The 22206-nt window shown below is 45.9% G+C and overlaps 1 protein-coding gene across 1 annotated transcript in view; it reads right to left on the minus strand.

Moving 5' to 3' along the window:
- Positions 1 to 1617: 1617 nt before the first annotated feature.
- STPG4 (sperm-tail PG-rich repeat containing 4) overlaps positions 1618 to 22206 on the minus strand; it is a 29392-nt gene continuing 8803 nt past the window's right edge. The window contains exons 4-6 of the mRNA XM_035110490.2: positions 21755 to 21803; positions 10000 to 10104; positions 1618 to 3952 (exon numbers count right to left, since the gene is read on the minus strand). Coding sequence (XP_034966381.1) covers positions 3836 to 3952; positions 10000 to 10104; positions 21755 to 21803 — 271 coding nt within the window. The 3' untranslated portion in view covers positions 1618 to 3835. The remainder of the gene's footprint in view (positions 3953 to 9999; positions 10105 to 21754; positions 21804 to 22206) is intronic.

Genomic DNA, 22206 nt, shown 5'->3' on the forward strand with positions numbered 1-22206 from the left:
GTGTTTCATGCTTGGCAGGGGGTTGGACTGGATGGCCCTTGTGGTCTCTTCCAACTCTATGATTCTAATTATGAAATATAGGTCCTTTCAATGTGGAGAACTGAATTTAAGGCTGGAAAAATGAGAAACCGAATGAAACCCAAATGCACATATTTGCCCTTCCATGGTCTCTATAGGTACTGCATATGTGCTCTGGATCATAGAATCATAGAACTGTAGAGCTGGAAGGGACCCCAAGGGACATCTAGTCCAACCCCCTGCAATACAATAATCACAACTAAAGCCTCCATGACAGATGACCATCCATCAGAGCTGCAACAAATATTTGGCAAAGCTCATTCCAAAATGCTATAGACCATAGAATAGCAATTTCACTGTGGTGTCTAAAGCTAGCTTGGCTAGTTACAGAAGAATAGTAACTACGTGTTTGTTCCATGCTTATTTTTCCCAGGACAGTTCCGGCGCTGCAAACTGCAGTAGCCAAATGAGCGGATGAGAAGCTGCAGTCAGAATAACACTGGACGTTTTAGATCTTGGGAGCAGCAGTCTCCTGACAAATCTCAGCACCCTCACCAAACTGGTTCCCAGGATGCTCTGGGAAGCCATGAATGTTTAAAGTAGTACGATATTGCTTTAAATGTACAGTACAGTATAGATGGGGCCGATCAGCAGGTCCCTACCCGCATATTAACACCCGAAATTAACACCACATAAGTGCTGGTGAGATCAACTAGCCGTGACATGCTGAACTTTGATGCTTGCTTTCAAGTTAATGAAATTGAACAGCACTTCTGAAAAGACAATGCAGTTGAGATTATGTAGACTGGCAAAAAAAAGTTATTAGGACAGACCCTCCAAGTGTCTCTATTTTCCAGGGACACCCCTGATTTAGAGAAGCTGCCCCGGTTTCTGATTTGATCCTGGAATGTCCCGCTTTTCCTTAGGACACCCCGATTTTCATCAGAGAAATGATGTATGGAGTTATCTGACCCCTGAGCCACCTATATGGGGAAGGTTTTTTTTAAAAAAAAGTTTAATGTTTTATTATGTTTTTATATGTGTTGGAAGCTGCCCAGAGTGGCTGGAGCAACCCAGCAAGATGTGTGGGGTATAAATACTGTAGTAAAATTATCATTATGGAATGGGACGCCCCTATTTTCATCGGGCAAATGTCAGAGGGTATGTAAGGAGCACTAAAGACTGTTCCCTTATTTTGAAAGGCCTGTTCTCCAGAGTTCCTTGGATGACGATCAATAATCCTTCGAGAGTTCGGTTCATTTATCAGCCAGTCATTTCCTTCTTGCTGAATTTCCTCGCTGACTGAAGCTCTCCATTAAGAGGACAAAATTGGACAGAAAATGTGTTTCAAGAGCAATTTACTGTCACAAATTCTATGAGTATATGTAAAAGACCCCACTGATTGAAATTAGGTCATCCACTTATTTGCTTTTTTTAACATTCCTTTGTTAATTTCTATATAATAATGGGTTTAAATAAAATAAAAATATAGAGTGAGTGTATTTGAAAAAATGAACCGTGTTCTTTCAAGACAAAACAAAGACCAAAGCTTTGTTTAATAACACTATACCTTTAAAGTACATTCCCCCCGTTAAAGAATTATGGGCATTGAAGTTTACTTCTCATAGATTTATAATTCCCATCTGCCCTTAAACTACAATGCTGCAAGCACCAGCCGCACACAGCAGTACAGGAGATCATTGACAGTACTTATCGGACATTTATCATCAGCTTAGTCATATATCCAATACAAAATGAATCAAAACCCCAGAAACATATTTGCAAAGCAGGTCAAACCGTCCCACAGGCATCTGTAATAAAGTGATGGTATTTGCAAGCATAGGGGACCCAGGTGGCGCTGTGGTTAAACCACTGAGCCTAGGGCTTGCTGATCAGAAAGTCGGCGGTTCGAATCCCTGTGACGGGGTGAGCTCCCGTTGCTTGGTCCCAGCTCCTGCCAACCTAGCAGTTCGAAAGCATGTCAAAATGCAAGTAGATAAATAGGAACCGCTACAGCGGGAAGGTAAACGGCGTTTCCATGTGCTGCTCTGGTTCGCCAGAAGTGGCTTTGTCATGCTGGCCACATGACCTGGAAGCTGTACGCTGGCTCCCACGGCCAATAATGCGAGATGAGCGCGCAACCCCAGAGTCGGTCACGACTGGACCTAATGGTCAGGGGTCCCTTTACCTTTTTATTTGCAAGCATAACATGCCATGTTTTGCTTATGCTGTCATACTAAATTCACTTACAAGATAATATGTCCATAATTCCCGACCAAACCATTGGCCATGCTGGTTGGGGCTGATGGGCGATCTGGAAGGCCCCCCCATCCCAGATCTAAAGCCATGCAGGTCTTAAACCTGTCACTGTGTGCTGGGAATCTCATATATTAAGTCCTGTGGAAGCAGGACAAGTGTAATAAAAGCCTGCACTTTTGCTTTAATCCCCGTATGTACATAGTACGGCATTCTTTTTTCTTTTTTAATTATAAGAATGCATTTTATAATTTAATTCTATTGTTTTTTAACGTATGTCGGTATCGTGCTTTTAAATGAATATTTTACACCATTTTAGGTAAACCCCTTAGATATTTTTTTTAGCTAAGCAATATATAAACGTTGATAAATAAAATAAGAAGCCCCATTAAACTCTGCAGAACTTCCCTTCTTCTGAATAAACTTAGGACTGCTTTGTAAGCCAGTCCTCCATTATAGCCCACTCCCCCCCACACACACACACTTTTCAATATTTTGCTGACAAAAATTATATGATTGCCATAAAGGCTTCTTCTGTTTGCAGAAAGGAATGAGATTCAGCAGCGGTTCCTATAAGGGGTGTGTGTGTGTGTAGAATTTCCACCAGTTCTTCCCCACGGCACCTCCTAATGCCCACGCTGTTCCAGCAATCCCACCCTCTACTCCCCACTCATGGGACCTCAAGGATGAGGAGTAGAAATAGAAACCCTACTACATGAATGAAAGTTTGTTCTGCTAGTAGATGCCTCCAATCTGGGGCTACACCACCCTTTGAAACCTTGCAAAGAGAACAGCACCAATATCCTAAAGCCATTTATTCCAGAGTGGCTCTACTGACTTCAGTACCATTCCTGGGGGTGGGGATGCTTCTGAGTGATAGACAAGGCTCTGACTGACTGGAAATACGTGGGGTGGGGTGTGGGGTGAGGAAACAGAAAGCTGTGGCATATAAAAAGATCAGCAACAAAGTCTTTTTTCCCCCTTGTACCTCTGGGAAAGGTTGCGAAGGCTGAGCCCCCTCGAATCGTTCAGCAATCTGTGTTCTTTCTTCTTCTTCTTCTTTTCACTGCAGATCTTGCATTTAGCAGAGACTGTCCTTGATCAAACGCTCTGTGCATCTAGTTCAGGTTAAGCTCTACCGAATCCAGAGAGGAGTGCAGGAAAATTGGTACCCTCGAGGCAGCAGAGGAACCTGGCTTCAGCCCAACCGCCAGCTCACAAGGGCTCCGGGGTCAGGATTTATTCCCATCGTTCAGTTTCCTTGCTAACAGAAAGAAGCGTACTGAGTGGTGGAGGAACACACAACTTAGCCACGTCAAACAGCAGGAACAATGGAGACTCTTAGGATGCGAGGAAGGGGCCAGGGAGGAAATGGAGACAGGGGACCCAGTGCACAAAATGGCATCGTGGTGTTAGTTAGCACTGTGGCCCACTGAAAGCCTAGGGAAGAAAAGTGGGCAGATCGGTCCTGGTGAGGAACGGGATATGGATGAGGTAGAAGAAGGAGTGGTTTTTCAGAATCAGTGCCCCTGAATTTCATGTACTGCACCACTCTTGTTTTCTAAAGCTCTGAAGTGTTGCTGAAGAAGATGGTGTGCTCTCTTCCCAGGCTCTCAATGGTTCTTGGTTGTTTTGGAGACTGCTTTGTAGGCCAGTAACTCCCTGGGCCAGGAACTTTCTGTACGGAAAGAGTAAGAAACAAGGCAATTATTAGATTATACCGAGGTAGGCTTGCATAAAGGAAAACACTGAAGCCAGCAGGCACAAGATTGCCGCATCTGCGTGTTAACTAAGCAATAACATTTTTGATTACCATTTTAAGTCTGTATTTTATTTTTAACCCATTCTCTGCTAACCTCTTTTTAAATCCCATGTTTTCATAATATGTGCTCTCTCTCTCTCTCTCTCTCTCTCTCTCTCTCTCTCTCTCTCTCTCTGTGTGTGTGTGTGTTTTCTCTCTCTCTCTCTCTCCACCTCTCTGAGCTAGTGATAAATACCTCACATCAGGCTGAGAACCAGACTGGGAGGAGGAACCACGCTGAAATATTCCCTCCCACACTTGGAAAAATAGCTCAGTTTATTCTGAACCCAAATAATCACAGGAGAGCACAAAGGGGTCCTCTTAGCCTTCGCCCACCCTCCTCCATAGGAGGAGCAAATTCCCTCCTTCCGTCTTTATCATCTGCTCACCTGATCACTCCCCATCCCTCCAAAACTATCTCCCTTCCCTCCCACACAACTGCTTACAAATGTGAGGCACACTGGGAAAATTGCATTTCCCAGGGCTCCTGGCATCAGGCGAACGATGGTAGCAACATGACTGATGTTGGAGAGAAAGAAAGCAGAAGAGGAGGAGGAGAGAAAGAGAGAGGTAAGTGGACATGTGTGGGGGATAATGGGTTCGGAAGCAAACGGGGGGGAGAGAATTTTACATTCTTCTCTGGTTCAGGTGAAAATCTGAGTCAGAGAAAAAAAATTAAGGATGTAAGGCTTGCCTCATGGTTGAGCAAGAGCATTATGAGTTCTCACATTTCAAATTTCTGAGCCAGGTAAGACAAAATGTGGTACAATAGATCTCCTTGCCGAACAGGCACAAGCAATGGTAAATTGACTCAAAACAAGTGTTGGGGCAGCTGAAACACCTGAATCCCCACCTATCCGATCCAGACACAGCTTTCATTTCTGCTCAGAGAATAAAGGTGGAATCTACACACATATAAAAACCGTTCTGAAGATGCTTTTTTAAAAATACTTTGAATTTTCCATAAGGCTCACCATCGCCATCTAGTGTCACATTGTATATTGCACCTAAAGCACACTTAAAACATTTTATTCGCAGCTATATAGCTGAAAATTCTCAAGCTGTTTCTTCTGAACTTGGCAAAGACAAACGGTTAATACAAGGCACCAAGCTCTAACTCTTTAGATCAGTGTTTTTCAACGACTGTTCCGCAGCACACTAGTGTGCCGCGAGATGTTGCCTGGTGTGCCGTGGGGAAAAGACGGCAGTGGGGCGGCACCTGCAGGATCCCTGGCTGGCTGGCTGGCTGAGCACGTGTGGTTCCTGCCCAGAGGAGCCTGGCATTTGCCAGCAGGGGGAAGCGCTTCTGCGGGGAAAGCAGGCACTCTTTTTCCTGGGTGCCAAGTGGAGCTGGAGAGGGAGTGAACAGCAGAGGGACCGGCTCATGGGCGACTCCGCTCAGCCGCGGGCTGCTCTGCGGAGCGAGGCTCTCCCGGTAGCACCTCCTGCTGCCCCGGGGCCACGTGAAGCGGGCGGTTGGCCGGCTCCTCCCCGCCCTCTCGGGCGCCCAGCCCACCCGCTGCATCCCCGCGGAGCCCGGGAGGGCGCTTCTGGGCGGCAGGCGCTGGCTTTGCGGGCAGGGCTGCCTAATCCAGCGTGGAGCGGGAAGGCCCTGCGTGACCTCCGACGGCAAGGCCCCTCCGAAGCTCCCAGCACGCAGGGTCATCGAGGGCACCTTGAGGAGCAAGCGCGGGCCCCTGGCGGCGAGAAACGGTGCCCATCCGCCGCCCGAGCGACGGGCGGGTCTCTGGGCGCAGCTAGGCACGTCTGCTGCTCTTGCCTGACCTTGTCGCCTTACAGCCCCAACGTCGTGCGAAAGTGACAGGCGGGGAAGGAGGCCGTGGAGTTGTGGGGTGGGGGAGTTCATGTGTGATCTCGGATCGTTTATGTTTATGAGGCAGGAAGATGCTGCCAGCACATGCATCCAGCTTTGTGTATGGGTGTAGTGCCCCAGTGCCAGGCTATCTTGTGCCCCAGGCAAAGATAATTACTTGCACCCAGTCCCAGCCACCCCCAATTGCTAATTTCAGTTTTCATAAGCAGACAAAATTCTTCAAAATATTAAAGGTATCAGAAATGTATATTGCAACCCCCCCCCAGGTCAGTCTTGATGCTGTTGAGGGTCACTTTACACCTTGGGAAGCCCCTCCCGTTTTGGGTTTGAGTTGAAGTCCCCTGACCTTATTATAAATGGAAATACCACTGTTGCAGGCACATGCTAGGAAGCTGCAGCTATTTGGGGATTCCAGTGTGTGGACAGGCAGCTAAAACCTCAATAATAACCTCAATAATAACCTCAAGCAGCTAATAACCTAAATAATATAGGCACAGAGTTAAAAATTTTAATATTTTCTAATGGTGGTGTGCCTCGTGATTTTTTTCATGAAACAAGTGTGCCTTTGCCCAAAAAAGGTTGAAAAACACTGCTTTAGATGAGTGAGCATATTTTTAACTCACAAGCCAGAACTCAAGGTTTCCTTAAATAAGAGAAATGTAACATCTCATTTTATTCCAAAGTTGCATAGCAGGAAGTATATATTAATTAGCGATTTAGGTTTTGACAGCATGTTTATGTTCTATCCTGATATGCTTTTTAAAAGCGTAATTGTTTTTATATGACCTGTTCTGATTATTGGTTGCCAATATTATTTTTGTTTTGATGATGGAGTGCAAGCATAAACACAATTGGCACACTAATTGTAATCAAGCTGGAATATGAAAGAGGCAATAATGATGGGAAAATATAATGTACCCTGTTAAAGGAGGAGATAAAAAGGGCAAATTCATTATATTAAGGTGGAAAATCCTCTGCTTATATCAAAACATGTCTGGCAAGTCATTATCATTTTAGAATATATATTTTTTCTATTCACCGTAATTTGGACAAGGCAAGCTATTAAAACAATCTGTGTTAAGATGCTGTGAGATTACATGCTGACTTCATTTTGGATTCTGAAGTTTGCATTTTATAACTGAATTAATTCTTGGTCAGTAAAGAAAATATTTTCTCACCAGACTCCGCTTTAGAAATTCAGTTTTGTAAATAATCTCTGTGTGCCTATGTGCTTCAATAAGACAACATTCAGTTGATGGAGACAGTTGGACTGAGAAACGAATACATTTAAGTAAAACAAAGCCTATTATTTCAAAGTAATAATAATAATAATAATAATAATAATAATAATAATAATAATAATAATAATAATTTATTATTTATACCCCGCCCATCTGGCCGGGTTCCCCCAGCCACTCTGGGCGGCTTCCAACAAAACAGAAATTCTAAAATACAGAAATCCATCAAACATTAAAATACAGAGATCCATCAAACATTAAAAGCTTCCCTAAATAGGGCTGCCTTGAGATGCCTTCTAAAGGTCTGGTAGTTGTTGTTCTCTTTGACCTCTAGTGGGAGGGCATTCCACAGGGTGGGTGCCACTACCGAGAAGGCCCTCTGCCTGGTTCCCTGTAACTTGGCTTCTCGTAGTGAGGGAACCGCCAGAAGGCCCTCGGAGCTGGACCTCAGTGTCCGGGCAGAACGATGGGGGTGGAGACGCTCCTTCAGGTATACCGGACCGAGGCCGTTTAGGGCTTTAAAGGTCAACACCAACACTTTGAATTGTGCTCGGAAACGTACTGGGAGCCAATGTAGGTCTTTCAGGACCGGTGTTATGTGGTCTCGGCGGCCGCTCCCAGTCACCAGTCTAGCTGCCGCATTCTGGATTAGTTGTAGTTTCCGGGTCACCTTCAAAGGTAGCCCCACGTAGAGCGCATTGCAGTAGTCCAAGCGGGAGATAACTAGAGCATGCACCACTCTGGAGAGACAGTCAGTGGGCAGGTAGGGACTCAGCCTGCGTACCAGATGGAGCTGATAAACAGCTGCCTTGGACACCGAGTTGACCTGTGCCTCCATGGACAGCTGTGAGTCTAAAATGACTCCCAGGCTGCGCACCTGGTCTTTCAGGGGCACAGTTACCCCATTCAGGACCAGGGAGTCCTCCACACCCGCCCGCCTCCTGTCCCCCACAAACAGTACTTCTGTCTTGTCAGGATTCAATCTCAATCTGTTAGCCGCCATCCATCCTCCAACCGCCTCCAAGCACTCACACAGGACCTTCACCGCCTTCACTGGTTCTGATTTAAAAGAGAGGTAGAGCTGGGTATCATCAGCATACTGATGGACACCCAGCCCAAACCCCCTGATGATCTCTCCCAGCGGCTGCATATAGATGTTAAAAAGCATGGGGGAGAGGACAGAACCCTGAGGCACCCCACAAGTGAGAGCCCAGGGGTCTGAACACTCATCCCCCACCACCACTTTCTGAACACGGCCCAGGAGGAAGGCGCGGAACCACTGCATGACAGTGCCCCCAGCTCCCAAGCCCTCTAGACGGTCCAGAAGGATGTTATGGTCGATGGTGTCAAAAGCCGCTGAGAGATCCAGCAGAACAGGAGTATTAATTAGGGAATTCTCAGACAAGCCTTAAACGGTCATCCTGACTGATTATTTCACAAATGCCTAAACTACTTCATAGGCTAAAGTCATCAAAGCAGAGCAGAACAAGGTAATAATGAAATAAAACACAAAAGCACAATTTCTTTTTTAAAAACAAAACCCTCTAATAAAACCATTCCTACAAAGTCTAAAAACAATAAAACTATTCCTATAATGCAATTGAACTATTCCTATAATGCAATTCCAAAAATGACTGAGCCATACCTCAGGGAAAGCCTTCTTCAACAAAAAATACCCCATTCTTAGTAGGCACATAAACATCAAGACACTGGGTGCCCAACTAGTTTCAGCTGGCAATTTATTTCAGAAGGCTGCAGCTGAACACTAAAAGCCCACTTTCTAGCACAAACGAAGCATTGGTCAAGAACAGCATGGTGGGGCTTCATCGCTCTCCCAATTTCCCTCTGACTGATCTTGCTGGAAGAAGGGCTGTTGCCAGCGCCACTTCTCCGGCAGTGCTGGAGGCGTGGGGCAGGTATGGTACTTTTGGGGCTGCTGCCAGAGGGGTGTGGCATCACCCCACCTCATGACAGGCTGGGCCTGGGGTAAAAAAACCTCTTGTCTACCCCCTTGTTTTTGCTTCTGCTTCCTGTTCATCTTAGGGTTTCCCATTTTTGCCGCAGATGGCATTTGTAAATATATTTCACTGTGTTAATTTCACAGAGCAAAATCAAATGGCCTAGTGCAGGCGTCCCCAAACTGCGGCCCTCCAGATGTTTTGGCCTACAACTCCCATGATCCCTAGCTAACAGGACCAGTGGTCAGGGATGATGGGAATTGTAGTCTCAAAAACATCTGGAGGGCCGAAGTTTGGGGATGCCTGGCCTAGTGCTTGCTGGTTAGACAGAACACTAGAACGAAGAAGCAGGTTTACTTAAGAGACCGATAAACTGGGAAGGATACTATCTTGACGTACTTCCCTATATATTTAAGTAAGAATGCTAGAAACGTACTTAGAATCAAAGGGAGCTGCCTTGTTCTGAGTCGCTCCACTGGAAGTGGCTCCCCAGGATTTCAGAAAGGGGATTTTCCCAGCTTTACCTGGAGCTTCTAGAGATTGAACCAGGGACAGTTGAAATAGCTCAGTCAATAGAACACAAGACTCTTAATCCCAGGGTGGTGGGTTTGAGCCCCAGATTGGGTGTAAGATTCCTGCATTGCAGGGGGTTGGACAAGATGGCTCCCGTGGTCCCAGCTCTACAGTTCTATGATTCTATGACCTTCTGAATGCTTTATCACTGAGCCACAGGCCTTCCCAGATTATTAATGGGAGCTGAAAATCCAGGGATGGGGACATAGCATATCCCAGGGGAGGCCAGGGCCCCTCACACTTCAATGGCTATGGTCCTGCCTTGCAGTTCTAAATGCCTGAAACAAACATTGAATTGGATCGTTTCCGCATCATACTCACAGAATACGATGGCAGCAACCGTGGTACTTTGGACAGGAAGCATGACCGAATAGGCGTAGGCAAGACTTCTTTTATGTTATATGTACCCGGGCCTGGGCCTTCTTTCTACAACATAATAATGCTTATGGTTTATTTCAGAGATGTTCACATATGCATAGATGGGATCATTAATACCATTAATTGTACCGCAATACCTCAAGGACGTGGGTGGCGCTGTGGTCTAAACCACAGAGCCTAGGGCTTGCCGATCAGAAGGTCAGCGTTCAAATCCCCGTGACGGGGTGAGCTCCCATTGCTCATTCCCTGCTCCTGCCAACCTAGCAGTTCGAAAGCACGTCAAAGTGCAACTAGATAAATAGGTACCACTCCGGTGGGAAGGTAAATGGCGTTTCCATGTACTGCTCTGGTTTCGCCAGAAGTGGCTTAGTCATGCTGGCCACATGACCCGGAAGCTGTACGCCGGCTCCCTCGGCCAGTAAAGCAAGATGAGTGCCGCAACCTCAGAGTCATCCACAACTGGACCTAACGGTGAGGGGTCCCTTTACCTTTTACCTCAAGGCCTGCCTCTTCCTGTATGAACCGACCTGGATCCTGAGATCAGCACCTGAGAACCTACCATATCTCATGAGCTTTTTCTGCCAGAGGTCTGGAAGATGACAACAGGAGAATGGGCCTTTTCTGCGGAGGCTCCCCATTTGTGGAATGCTCTCCCCAGGGAGACTCGCCTGGTGCCGTCACTGCATACCTTTAGGTGCCAGGAGAAAATATTCACCATCTCCCAGGCCTTTGGCTAATTAAACATTATATGGCCTTTTAAACTGGGGCGGGAGTTATTGTTTTTGTTCATTACAAGGTTATGTATTTTTGTGCTTTTATATTGTAAGCTGTCCTGTGATCCTCCGTTTGTTTTTTATTATTATTATTATTATTATTATTATTATTATTATTATTATTATTTCAACATATAATCCCCTTTATCAAAAGATCCCAGGGCAGTGTGCAACATTAAAAACACATCACAGAACATCAGTGCTGAAACATAATAAAAACATAATAAAAAGCTTACTGACAGACAGCCTAATAATAAAATAGTCATCATAATACCTTCCACAGATTATTGAATAGCCATAGGCCTGGGTAAGAGGAATCTTTTTGCCTGGCACCTAAAAACATAGTGATGGCACCTGTAAGCCTCTTTGGGGAGAGCATTTCACAATTGGGAAGCCAACATAGAAAAGGTCCTCTCTTAAGGAATAGTATAGAAATTTTGATAGTGGTGGTGGTGGTATTGTCACATGTCAGTCTGGAAGCCAGGGGTCACCAACCTTCTTGGGGCCACATTTTGAATTTTGAGAGAGTGCCAGTTACAAAATGGCTACCATGGGGGCATGGCTTGACACAAAATGGCTGCCATGGGAAGCATGACATAACATAAAATTAGAGAAAATACCACCATTGCTTCCGGAATAGCCCAAGGGAGACCCCACATAGAGCATCTTGGAACAATCCAATTTTGAGGTTACTAACACCTGGTGAGGATTTGCAATATCATGCAAGCTGTCTTCCAAGGTCCGCCATTAGTAATTGACTCGTTGAGAATCCTTGCTGAGATCCTAGGAAACCCCCAGGGTTCACCTTCCGAACACAGTTTGCGAGCCACTGGCACAGAACAAACTATTCCCATCCTTTCATTGTGTTCTGAGAAAGCCAGAAATAACATTTCATATTTTTTTGCCCCAGAAGATCTGAGCAATGCTGATGGATTCTGACAGGTTCACATGCCCCTGAAGTAATTACAGGATATCAGCCTCATCTTGGAAAGAGAAACAAGCAAACCTTTTAATATATGAACAACTGACACAGATCGTGGGGCTGTCTCATTGCTTCGCAACAAAAACCCTTTACGCCCGTCCATCTATTTTCAATCACTCGCAGACAAAAGTGGCACCAACGTGTCAAGCAACACTTTCATATTATTGTTATAAAGCCAAGAAAAATAAAATCTATTTATGTTCAGTAGATGAGTTAACGCCTGTCTATTCCCCGCCTCTCGTGTTCATGTGTTAGCATCTGTCATGTTCCTTAGAGCATAAAAATGATGCCTTTTAACACATTTGAAATGGCAACATCTCTTGTGGGTATTTGGTGTTTTGTTTTGTCCACACACACACACACACACACACATCCTTTCTTCTGTAGCAATTTATTTTGTCCAGAGGAGAGAGTGGTTTAACGGCTTTGTACAGATTTCTGGAAATTTCACCTGGACATGGGCATAGCCAGGGGGGGGGAGGCAGGGGGCAGCTGCCCCCCAATCAAGTAAATCAATAAAAATACTTAACTAACTGAGGTTCCGCCCCCCCCCCAACATGAAGCTTGCCCCCCAAATAAATACTGACTGCACCCGTGCACCTGGAGGCAACATAGTAGGGACATTTTACAATATAGTAGGGACATGAGAAGAACAGCCACTTTTAAGGAAATGCTTTCTAACAGCCTGTAGACCAGACTCCCCAGACTGATGCCCTCCAGCTTCATGGGAATACAATTCCCCCGAGGCCAAGCTAGCATGTGCTACTTTACAGAAGATTTTCGCTATTTGAAGGGTTGTCTGGCCCAAGTCCTTGCTTTTAAAGTGGACTCGGGAAAGGGAAAAGAGCAGCGCTGAAGTTGCCCATAAACAGTTAGAACCTAGGCAAGCAAGACAGGGCAAACAAACAGGTCACTCACAAGCTCTTAGTCTTCCCTGCTGTGCTGAGGTGCCTTACTTCTCACTCCTGAACTTGGCAAACAGAAACCGATCTACTAGGCCTGGAGCCCCTCTACATGCTGCAGATACTAAAATTCCATTCCCTGGGTATTTTGCCAAGCAAAAAATTTGCTTCGTGGTTTTAACGGAAAGAAATCTTAACAAACGGAAAGCGGATGACCGCTTGGAAAAAGTTAAGAATGATGATGAGTCATTCCATAGCAACTGAAATGGGTAGGTGGACAAACTAAGGTTTCTTCTTTCCTGGTTTTGATACATTTATGCTTTCCTATTCTTTATATTTGGGACACGGGTGGCGCTGTGGGTTAAACCACAGAGCCTAGTAGGGCTTGCCGATCAGAAGGTCGGCGGTTCGAATCCCTGCGACGGGGTGAGCTCCCGTTGCTCAGTCCCAGCTCCTGCCAACCTAGCAGTTCGAAAGCACGTCAAAGTGCAAGTAGATAAATAGGTACCTGAAATATACTCGGAGTCGAGAGTGAATTTCATGCTCTTTATTCAGCTCATATTCATCAGGGAGAAGAAGAGAAGACGAATGGCTCTTTTCCCAAAACCATCTGCTTATATACATTATTTACACAATGGGCCTTGCGTGATTGGCTACTTCAGGGCTACACCTGTGGGCCAATTATATTGTGGATTGACTTCTGCCTGCAGCCTGATTGGCTGCTCCTACAGGCCAATCAGGTAGCAGATTCACTTCTGCCAGCCGCCTGATTGGCTGCTCCCGCAGGCCAATCAGGTTGCGGATTCACTTCCACCTGGAGTTGGATTGGGTAGCTCCCGCTGATTCTGAATCCTATTGTTCTAGGATTCAGCTCAGTACATAACAGTACCGCTACAGCGGGAAGGTAAACAGCATTTCCGTGTGCTGCTCTGGTTTGCCAGAAGCGGCTATGTCATGCTGGCCACATGACCTGGAAGCTGTACGCCGGCTCCCTCAGCCAATAACGCGAGATGAGCGCCGCAACCCCAGAGTGGGTCACGACTGGACCTAATGGTCAGGGGTCCCTTTACCTTTTACCACCTGAGTGGAGGAGGCAATGTGCAACCCTGTCATGCTCATAACAATAAAACCATAGGTTTTTACATTGGACAGTTCAGGCATAACATTACTGACTTAACAACAGAGCTTTCCAAACTCTGGACCGTGACATGCTAGTGTGTCGGCTGCAGTGTGTAGGTGTGCCACACAAACGCTTCCTGCACTCCTCCTGGGACTGGAAAGGGGTTAATTCAACCTCTGGTTTGCTAGTAAAACTGAATTACTGTGCTGCGGAATGATGCATGTCTAAAAAGCATGTCACCAACATGAAAAGTTTGGAAAGCTTGAACTAACAGCTAAATAAGTTGAGAGTGAGCACTGAGCTCCATACATTGCCTTTCAATCTGTGGGCCGGCTTCAGCACTTTAATCCTCATCTCTTTAAACAAGGGGACGGGAAGCTGGGGCCTTCCAGACATAGCTGGCTTGTAGACAGTATGGCCAGTAGTCATTGATGATGGAAGCTGTGGTCCAGAAACATCTGAAGAGCCCCAGATCTCCATCCCTACTTTAAGCCATAGTTCTCTGTTACATCTGTAACAGGAAACTGTGGCTGTCTGTTTACTTAGCAGGGTAATAAACCAGTGTGACTGTTGTGCCATATGACAACGATGCACAATGGAGTGCATTGCACACATCTCCCTCAAAAGACCCTTCCTGGAGGTCCTCTGTCCTGTCCTGTCTTGTCCTGTCGTGTCCCACCCCCCCAAATAGTAGACAGTCCAGCCCATCACCTGCAAAGCACACGTTTTTGGCGCCGGCTGCTGCAAATGTTAAGATGTCGGTTACAGCTCATTTGTTTCAAAATATTGGACAGCAGCTGTATCAATAACTCATTTAAGGAGCTGTTGTTTACACAAAATGTCTCTTCTATCACAGAAGGCCACCTGGCATCGGGACATTAATGAGATCCTCAAGGATTTTCAAATAAAAGGTTAACATCTATTTAAAAGCCAAAGCACAACCTCAAGGGAATTCAAGTTGCACACAATCCTTTGCTCTGCTTTCACAAAAGAAATGCTGATCAACCCTCGCAAGGATTTCCCCTTTCCCCAGGATCCTCCATTGTAGGACTTCAAAAGCGCTAATCTGATCAGGGGGACAAGAGAAGTGTGCTCTTTTAAGTCAAAATCCTACTCTGTGATCAAGGATTTGGCATGGCTGGCATCCGAAAATTAGCCACGTATTTGGAAGGAGCAGAGTTTTCTTTAAGCCCAAAGGAAAACAGCAGAGCTGGATCGCTTTATTTATAAAAAAGACATGTAAGCATAACTTTCCGAAAGACAAGAGGGCGAAAATAGACATTGAATCAGTTCTGCGGATGGCGCTGTAGAGCTGATGAAAAAAATGTTAATTTGGCAGGGAGAATCCTTGCCAACATCAACACACACACACACAATGTCATGGGCTGGCTGGACACAGAGGAATGGTGGGAGGTACCAGCTGGGGAACCCCCAAGGGATGAAGGCTCAGAGCGCGAAGATTGGTGGTGGGATAATGATGAGAGGCCAGAGGGAGAAGAGGGAAAAGATTGGGGGGGGGGAGGTGTTGGAAGCTGAAGAGGCAACAGGGTTTAGTGAGCAGGAAGAGGCTGTGGCAGAGAGCACTCCAGAATCAGAGACAGAAGAGGAGGCTGGAGAGGAGGAAGGCCAAGAGGCAGAGATGAGTCAGGCTAGTGAAGAAGCTGAGGTGTCTCCTCCTCCTGCGAAGGGCAGCTCCCCTCCCCCCCCCCATGATCTCTAAGGACAAGGAGAGCCCTTGAATTGTTATAATGCACATTGCTGGCCTGGATGGAGGAAGAGAGGGATGTGTATAGAAGCCAGCCTTCTGTATAAAGGGGAAATTCACCTCTGTTGGTCCACCCACTTTTGCCTCTGGCCCTGCCCACAGCTGGCTCCTGGGAGGTCATCCAGAAGGAATCGCTACCCCTCAAGCTGAAAAAAAATATTCCCCACAACTGCACTGTTGTCTCTGACTGAACAGGTTTTGCCATTTTTTCGAAACTGTACAAACCCTTACCAATTACATTTCAACTTGGATGAGTGGCTATGCTGCGGTGCACCTGCAGCAGCACAACCGGACGCCTTCATCTGCCCCAGTTGCAATAAAACATGTCTCTCCCGTATCAGTCTCTACAGCCACAGCAGGCGCTGCAACCTTCCAACTTCACCCTCAAAGGCACATACCTCCATTGTCTCCCAAGACAGACAAATGGCAACAACCTTTCTGACCAACTTCTGCTCTCTGGGTGGGGGGCGACAACCTGTGGTTTGCCTCTGCACTCATTCCCAGGCAAACCTGTTGAAAGCATTAGGCTATAAAGCAATTTGGCATGTGTGGCTGATGTGCTGGACGTGGACTTCAACAGAACCTGAAGCAGGTTTGTGACTACACTGCACTTAGCCCACCCGCATTCTGTACCGGTACCAACCAAAACTGAATTTTGCAACCCCTGAGCAACATGCTGGGTGGACCAGGATTGGGGAATCTTTGTCAGTCTGAGGGCTGCATATCCTCCTGGACAACCCTTCAAGGCCACATGCCAGCCACTGGGCAGGGCCTAAGGCAAAAGCGGGAGGAGAAATTCCGTACCATTGTGCAGAAGGCTTGTTTCTACACTCACAGAGAGATATACCTTCATCTAGACAAGCAAGTGGCATTATCAGAGCTCATGGACACATTCCAGCCAGGCAAAAACACTCATAGATGGTGTCTGCAGCAGAGCCAGTGGGAGGTGTGGCCAAGGAAGAGGCAGTGTGCCTAGGGAGAGTTCTGAGGATCAGCTAGAGAGAATTACTGAATATGGCAACATCTGGATTCCAGGCCTGAGGTTCCTCATTCGTGGTAAAGACTGTCAACACTAATATATCATATCAACCTCCTTAAGAGTTCCATCTGTTAAAAAGGAGGAAGCCAGTAAATCTGGACCTTCTTCTCACTGTGGCCCTTTCCGCAGCCTGTCTGGGTTCCTCGACAACAGGTTGACTGTTCTCCTTTTATACAGTACAGATTTGGTGGCTAATTTGAGCGCGGCACTTCCTCTGCTCCGCCTATGTAAGGCAGGCATGAATCACAGCCACAAACTGTCACCTCTGTTCACTGAATGTGTTAGGTGTTAAGAAGCTTTAATGCTCTCCCTGCCCCCTGGCTTCATAGCACAGTGTGTTCCACCAGCTGAAACATTTCCAAAGAAAAAGAGGGACTAGTGATGATCCGATGATTGTTTCTGTACCAAAAGAAGAGGGACTCCTTTTTGGAAGGCTGCGTAACCAGCCGTTCTGCACATCACGGGATAAGAAATGGCTAAGGAGTAAACCCTACACAAATCCGGATGATTAAATGGTGCCTGGTGCCAAACGTATTGCTCTGCTTTCCTTTGGACCACATCAGCAAGGCTGAGAGGGGGGTGTTGTTGTCTGGGCAGCCCAGGACCTTCACACACACTGCCCAGGTTTGCGTCCTAGAGAGGTCACTTTGGTGCTGCTAGCACAGTGATTTGACTCCATCCCCGGATGTGCACTCCATGGTCTCTTGAGACAGACCAATGCCAACAAGAAAGTAGTAGATGGAATGTGTGAAATGCCAATTTCATTGTGCCTTCCTCTTCCAATGTGTGCATTTTTTTATCAGAGCTGGGCAACCCATGGACCTCCTGATGTGGCTGAACTACAATTTCCAACATCCTTGACCATTGCACATGCTGGCTGGGGCAGATAGGACTGGGAGTCTAATGATCTCTGGAGGTCTACAGATTCCTCGCCCCGATTTAAACAGATGTGCACAAGGAACAAGATGCGTTCGCCACCACTGGGGAAGGAACTGAGCCCTAAATAAAGCTTGAGAAAGCTGGAACACAGAAAGCTCCCCTGTAGTAGCACGTCAAATTATTTTTCCATCTAGCCTGTGTAGTCTCCTTTAGCAGCAGCACTCTATGGTCTTAGGTAGAGGTTTCCCACATCCTCTGATTTCTTTGGGGTGGAGGAAAGCAGAGATACCAGAGATTGTATCAAGCAACCTTCTGCATGTAAGCTACATGCTCTGCTATTGAACTATGATTCCTTTAGAACAGAGGTGCCAAGTTCTACCCAACATTGGGGGGGGGCTCATCATGTGTGTGTGACATCACATGCGCAACACACACGTGTGACATCGCACGCATTGGGAGAAGGCCGCAAGGCCTGGCAGGGCCCTCCGCCACCCTGGCCCAGTTCCTCAAGATTGGGGGTTGGGGCTCAGGCATGTCCCCACATACTTCAGCATTGGTGCCTATGTTTTAGAACATGGGTTCCCAAATTGTGCTCCATGAGCTAAGCACAATAACAAAAGAGCACATAATTCTTTTCATGTCTCCGATCATCCTTACAAAGCGAAACAAAAAAAAAATGTTGCAAATTCTTTAAAAAGCTAGCATTTTCCACAACCAGGCTTGTGTGAAGAAGGGCAAGTGTCTAAAGATACAATTAATTTGAATGATGAGTTTAATATTTGCACTCCACTTTTCCAACGGTACTTTTCCAAAGGGGTTTATACAATAATATCTGCCTCACAGATCATGACATAGATGTCCCCTTGGTGCAAATTCTACATTCGGGTGCAAGAATGTTTTTTTTAAAAAAAAAATCGGGTGCAAGAATGTTTTGTGGGGGAGGCATGAAAAACACACATAGGTGTCTGCGATATTCAAGGTCTTCTGGATAATTCTGCCAGTGTTCAAGTGACAGCTTCGAGGACATGACTGATTCATCTTTTGGAGAGTTTCATACGGTCCACGCTACCTTTTCAACGCTTTTGGGATCAAGCCATTTATCAAGATTATGATGGGGTGACTCATACGCTCTCCAGCTGATACACTTGCTTAATATTGATGACAAGATCTTGATACTTCCTCGCAGCCTCAGCTCCTGAATTCTGGGTTTTTATTAACCGAAGGCACAGATGCATCAATAATGGACGTGCGCTTGTTCTTCCTGACTATATCTGGACAATCACAGTCAACACATCCATCAAATGGGAATGGTGTGACCGTATATACCTTGCAAGTGGAATGCACAAGTTCTTCTGAAGGCCAGAACTTCTAATAGTTCTCTTGTTCTTCCAGCATTATTTTGTGGGGATGTAACAAGCATTTGGTGTTTGCCAGCACAGGCTACCCAATATACGGACTCTGTGATGGTCTGGTTTTATTTATTTAAGCTATTTATGTACCACTTAATTTCTGAAGCTTCTAAGCAGTGTATGCACACAAAAAATTAAGTGCACACAATGGATACGATCAATTAAAATGAATCGTAACAACAGAAAACTTCCTAAAAATGCCTGCTGAAAGTTTTTTGAAGAGTTTGACATGGAGAGAGCCTGTCAAATATCAACTGGGAGCAAGTTCCACAACATTGGGCTCATGATACCGAATGCATGGCCTCTGGTGGAAAAGAGCTGTGCATCTGAGCCCATAGGAAAGAAGAAGAAGAAGAAGAAGAAGAAGAAGAAGAAGAAGAAGAAGAAGAAGAAGAAGAAGAAGAAGAAGAAGAGGAGGAGGAGGAGGAGGAGGAGGAGGAGGAGGAGGAGGAGGAGGAGGAGGAGGAGGAGGAGGAGTTTGGATTTGATATCCCGCTTTATCACTACCCGAAGGAGTCTCAAAGTGGGTAACATTCTCCTTTCCCTTCCTCCTCCACAACAAACACTCTGTGAGGTGAGTGAGCTGAGAGACTTCAGAGAAGTGGGACTAGCCCAAGGTCACGCAGCAGCTGCATGTGGAGGAGCGGGGACGCGAACCCGGTTCCCCAGATTACGAGTCTACCACTCTTAACCACTACACCACACTGTATTTCTTTCCCTGAAGAAATACAGACCCTCTAAGTGTCCCTGTTTTCCAGGTACAGTCCCTGGATTTACAGAAGCCGTACGGGTTCCTGGAATGTCCTACTTTTCTTTAGGAAGTCCCTGTTTTCATCAGAGAAATGTTGGAGGGTATGGCAATATAAGGTAACAGACAGCCCGTAAGAGAGCAGGCCCTTAAGAGAGCAACGCTTGAACTGGGGTTGGGCCAGGTTTAGTAAATTAGCCTACAGTATATGATGAACACCCTGTCCTCAGATTACTTTACAGTGCAGAAGAGAATAGAAGTGTAGAACATCAGTGTTTGCTCTTGGCAGGCAGTATGAAGGCTCTGACTTCACGAGGCCTAGTATAAATACTAGGAGCCCAAACTTTTATTTCTGCTTTGGCAGGAAAGCAGTAACAATATTCAGTCCAACAATTCCAGCCGTAACTCTATTTAAAGACATGCTGAGTTGTGGTCATGCGGAAAGTGTTTCTTGATCTCTAGTACTATAAACTTTAAGTTCCTGCCAGGCATTCTTCACATGCTCATACCTGCCCAGACATCTGGGTTAGGTCTTCAAATGTTCGTTTCTGACCACACAGCTCCCTTGAATGTTCAGGATGTCCCATAACAGAATATAAAAATGACTTGACTATAGACAACCCCTTGCCATGATTAAGCATGCATCTCAATGACTAGGTAAAGCTGGTCATCAGTAAAGGTAAGGTAAAGGACGCCCGGACAGCTAAGTCCAGTCAAAGGTGACTATGGAGTTGCGACGCTCATCTCGCTTTCAGGCCGAGGGAGCCAGTGTTTGTCTGCAGACAGCTTTCCAAGTCATGTGACCAGCATGACTAAACCACTTCTGGTGCAATGGAACACCGTGACGGAAACCAGAGTGCACGGAAACGCCATTTACCTTCCCGTCGCAGCGGTACTTATTGATCTACTTGCACTGGCGTGCTTTCGAACTGCTAGGTTGGCAGGAGCTGGGACAGAGCAACAGGAGCTCGCCCGGTTGCAGGAATTTGAACCGCCGACCTTCTGATCAGCAAGCCCAAGAGGCTCAGTGGTTTAGACTACAGCGTCACCCGCATTATCAGTATGGTCTTGCCAAGCAGTGAGTAGACTCTCAATATTTTGCCTGGATTATCGGACCAAGACGGGAAAGGGTAGTCCAAGTGGTTATGTGCTCAGCATACGAATTTACTACCGCTTGGCAAACTTGCTCATGCTCAAAACTCCTAACATGGCAGCAGCAGCAGCAACCTCTTTGCAACAGATCCATCATTCATTGTGCAAGGCTGCCTGCAAGTCCCATGGGAGCATCTCTTTATGGGTGCAGAGTGATAACATGGGAACTGGCTCATTTGTCCCAGGAGTGCATGCATGTGAATCATCATGACTCATGCCCCCAAGCTCACCACTCCCTTTCCCCTTTATATCACACTTCATCCATGCAAGGCCCACTGTGAGATTCTGCACCCTGCCATCTTAGTGAAGAAAGCTGTTTCTGGAGCCATCAACAGATGTAAGCGGGCATCCAGTTGCCATGTTGGATAACACCCCCCACCCCTTCACACCTTGTGTGACTGAAATACAATAATTAAACAACGTGTGGGGGTATTTTTCCAGTGCAGAAATTCTGCATTTCTAACCCTGTCTACTCAAAAGGAAGTTCTCTTAAATTTAATGGAACTTACTCCAAAGTAAGTGTGTACAGGATTTCAGCCTTAGGAATCATTTCAGAAAGTCTCCAGTGTAAGCCCTCCTCCCAAAAACCATATTTTATAATAAAAATAATTAAAAATTGGCCACACTCCCTTTTACCCTTCAGCCCACTTTGGCACAAAGCCACCAGGGAGATGACCCTGGCTCAATGAGGCTCAAGCCCCCAAAAAGAAAAAAATTCCTTCAGTAGCACCTTAAAGACCAACTAAGTTTATATTTTGGTATGAGCTTTCGTGTGTATCTGAAGAAGTGTGCATGCACACGAAAGCTCATACCAAAATATAAACTTAGTTGGTCTTTAAGGTGCTACTGAAGGAATTTTATTATTTTGCTTCGACTCAGACCAACACGGCTACCTACCTGCCCCCAAAAAGATTAGCCAGAGTACTTACCCCACCAAAAGTGTTAAGCCGTTGAACTGCAGATCGAAACATATAACTCCTGCATGGGGGGGGGGAGAGAGAGAGAAAGTGTTTTAAGTTCTTTTGAGAAGGCCTCAACTTCAGAAACGGTCCCCAGCCCCATTTTTCTTTTAGCTTAGAAATTTATCTGATCAAAAGTCAGTATGCAACTTAACAATATAACACCAGACAATGTGCAAAGCTTAAAGAATGTTACAGGAAACACATCTATTTCAATTATATTGTTTTAATTGGACCATGGGTTTAGCTTCTTTGCTTATTTAATTGTGCCTTTGCACCCTTCCCAAACTACAGTTCCCGGGATTTGCAGGGGTAGGGGTTGTTTTGAATGCGTGGCATGTACTGTATGCAGCCTTGGTCATTTGGAGATTTTTATTTTTATTTTTGTATGTAGCACCTGACAAACAACTAATAAATTCAAA

The sequence above is a fragment of the Zootoca vivipara genome, chromosome 3 (assembly GCF_963506605.1).
Source record: "Zootoca vivipara chromosome 3, rZooViv1.1, whole genome shotgun sequence".
In the NCBI taxonomy this organism is placed as follows: Eukaryota; Metazoa; Chordata; class Lepidosauria; order Squamata; family Lacertidae; genus Zootoca; species Zootoca vivipara.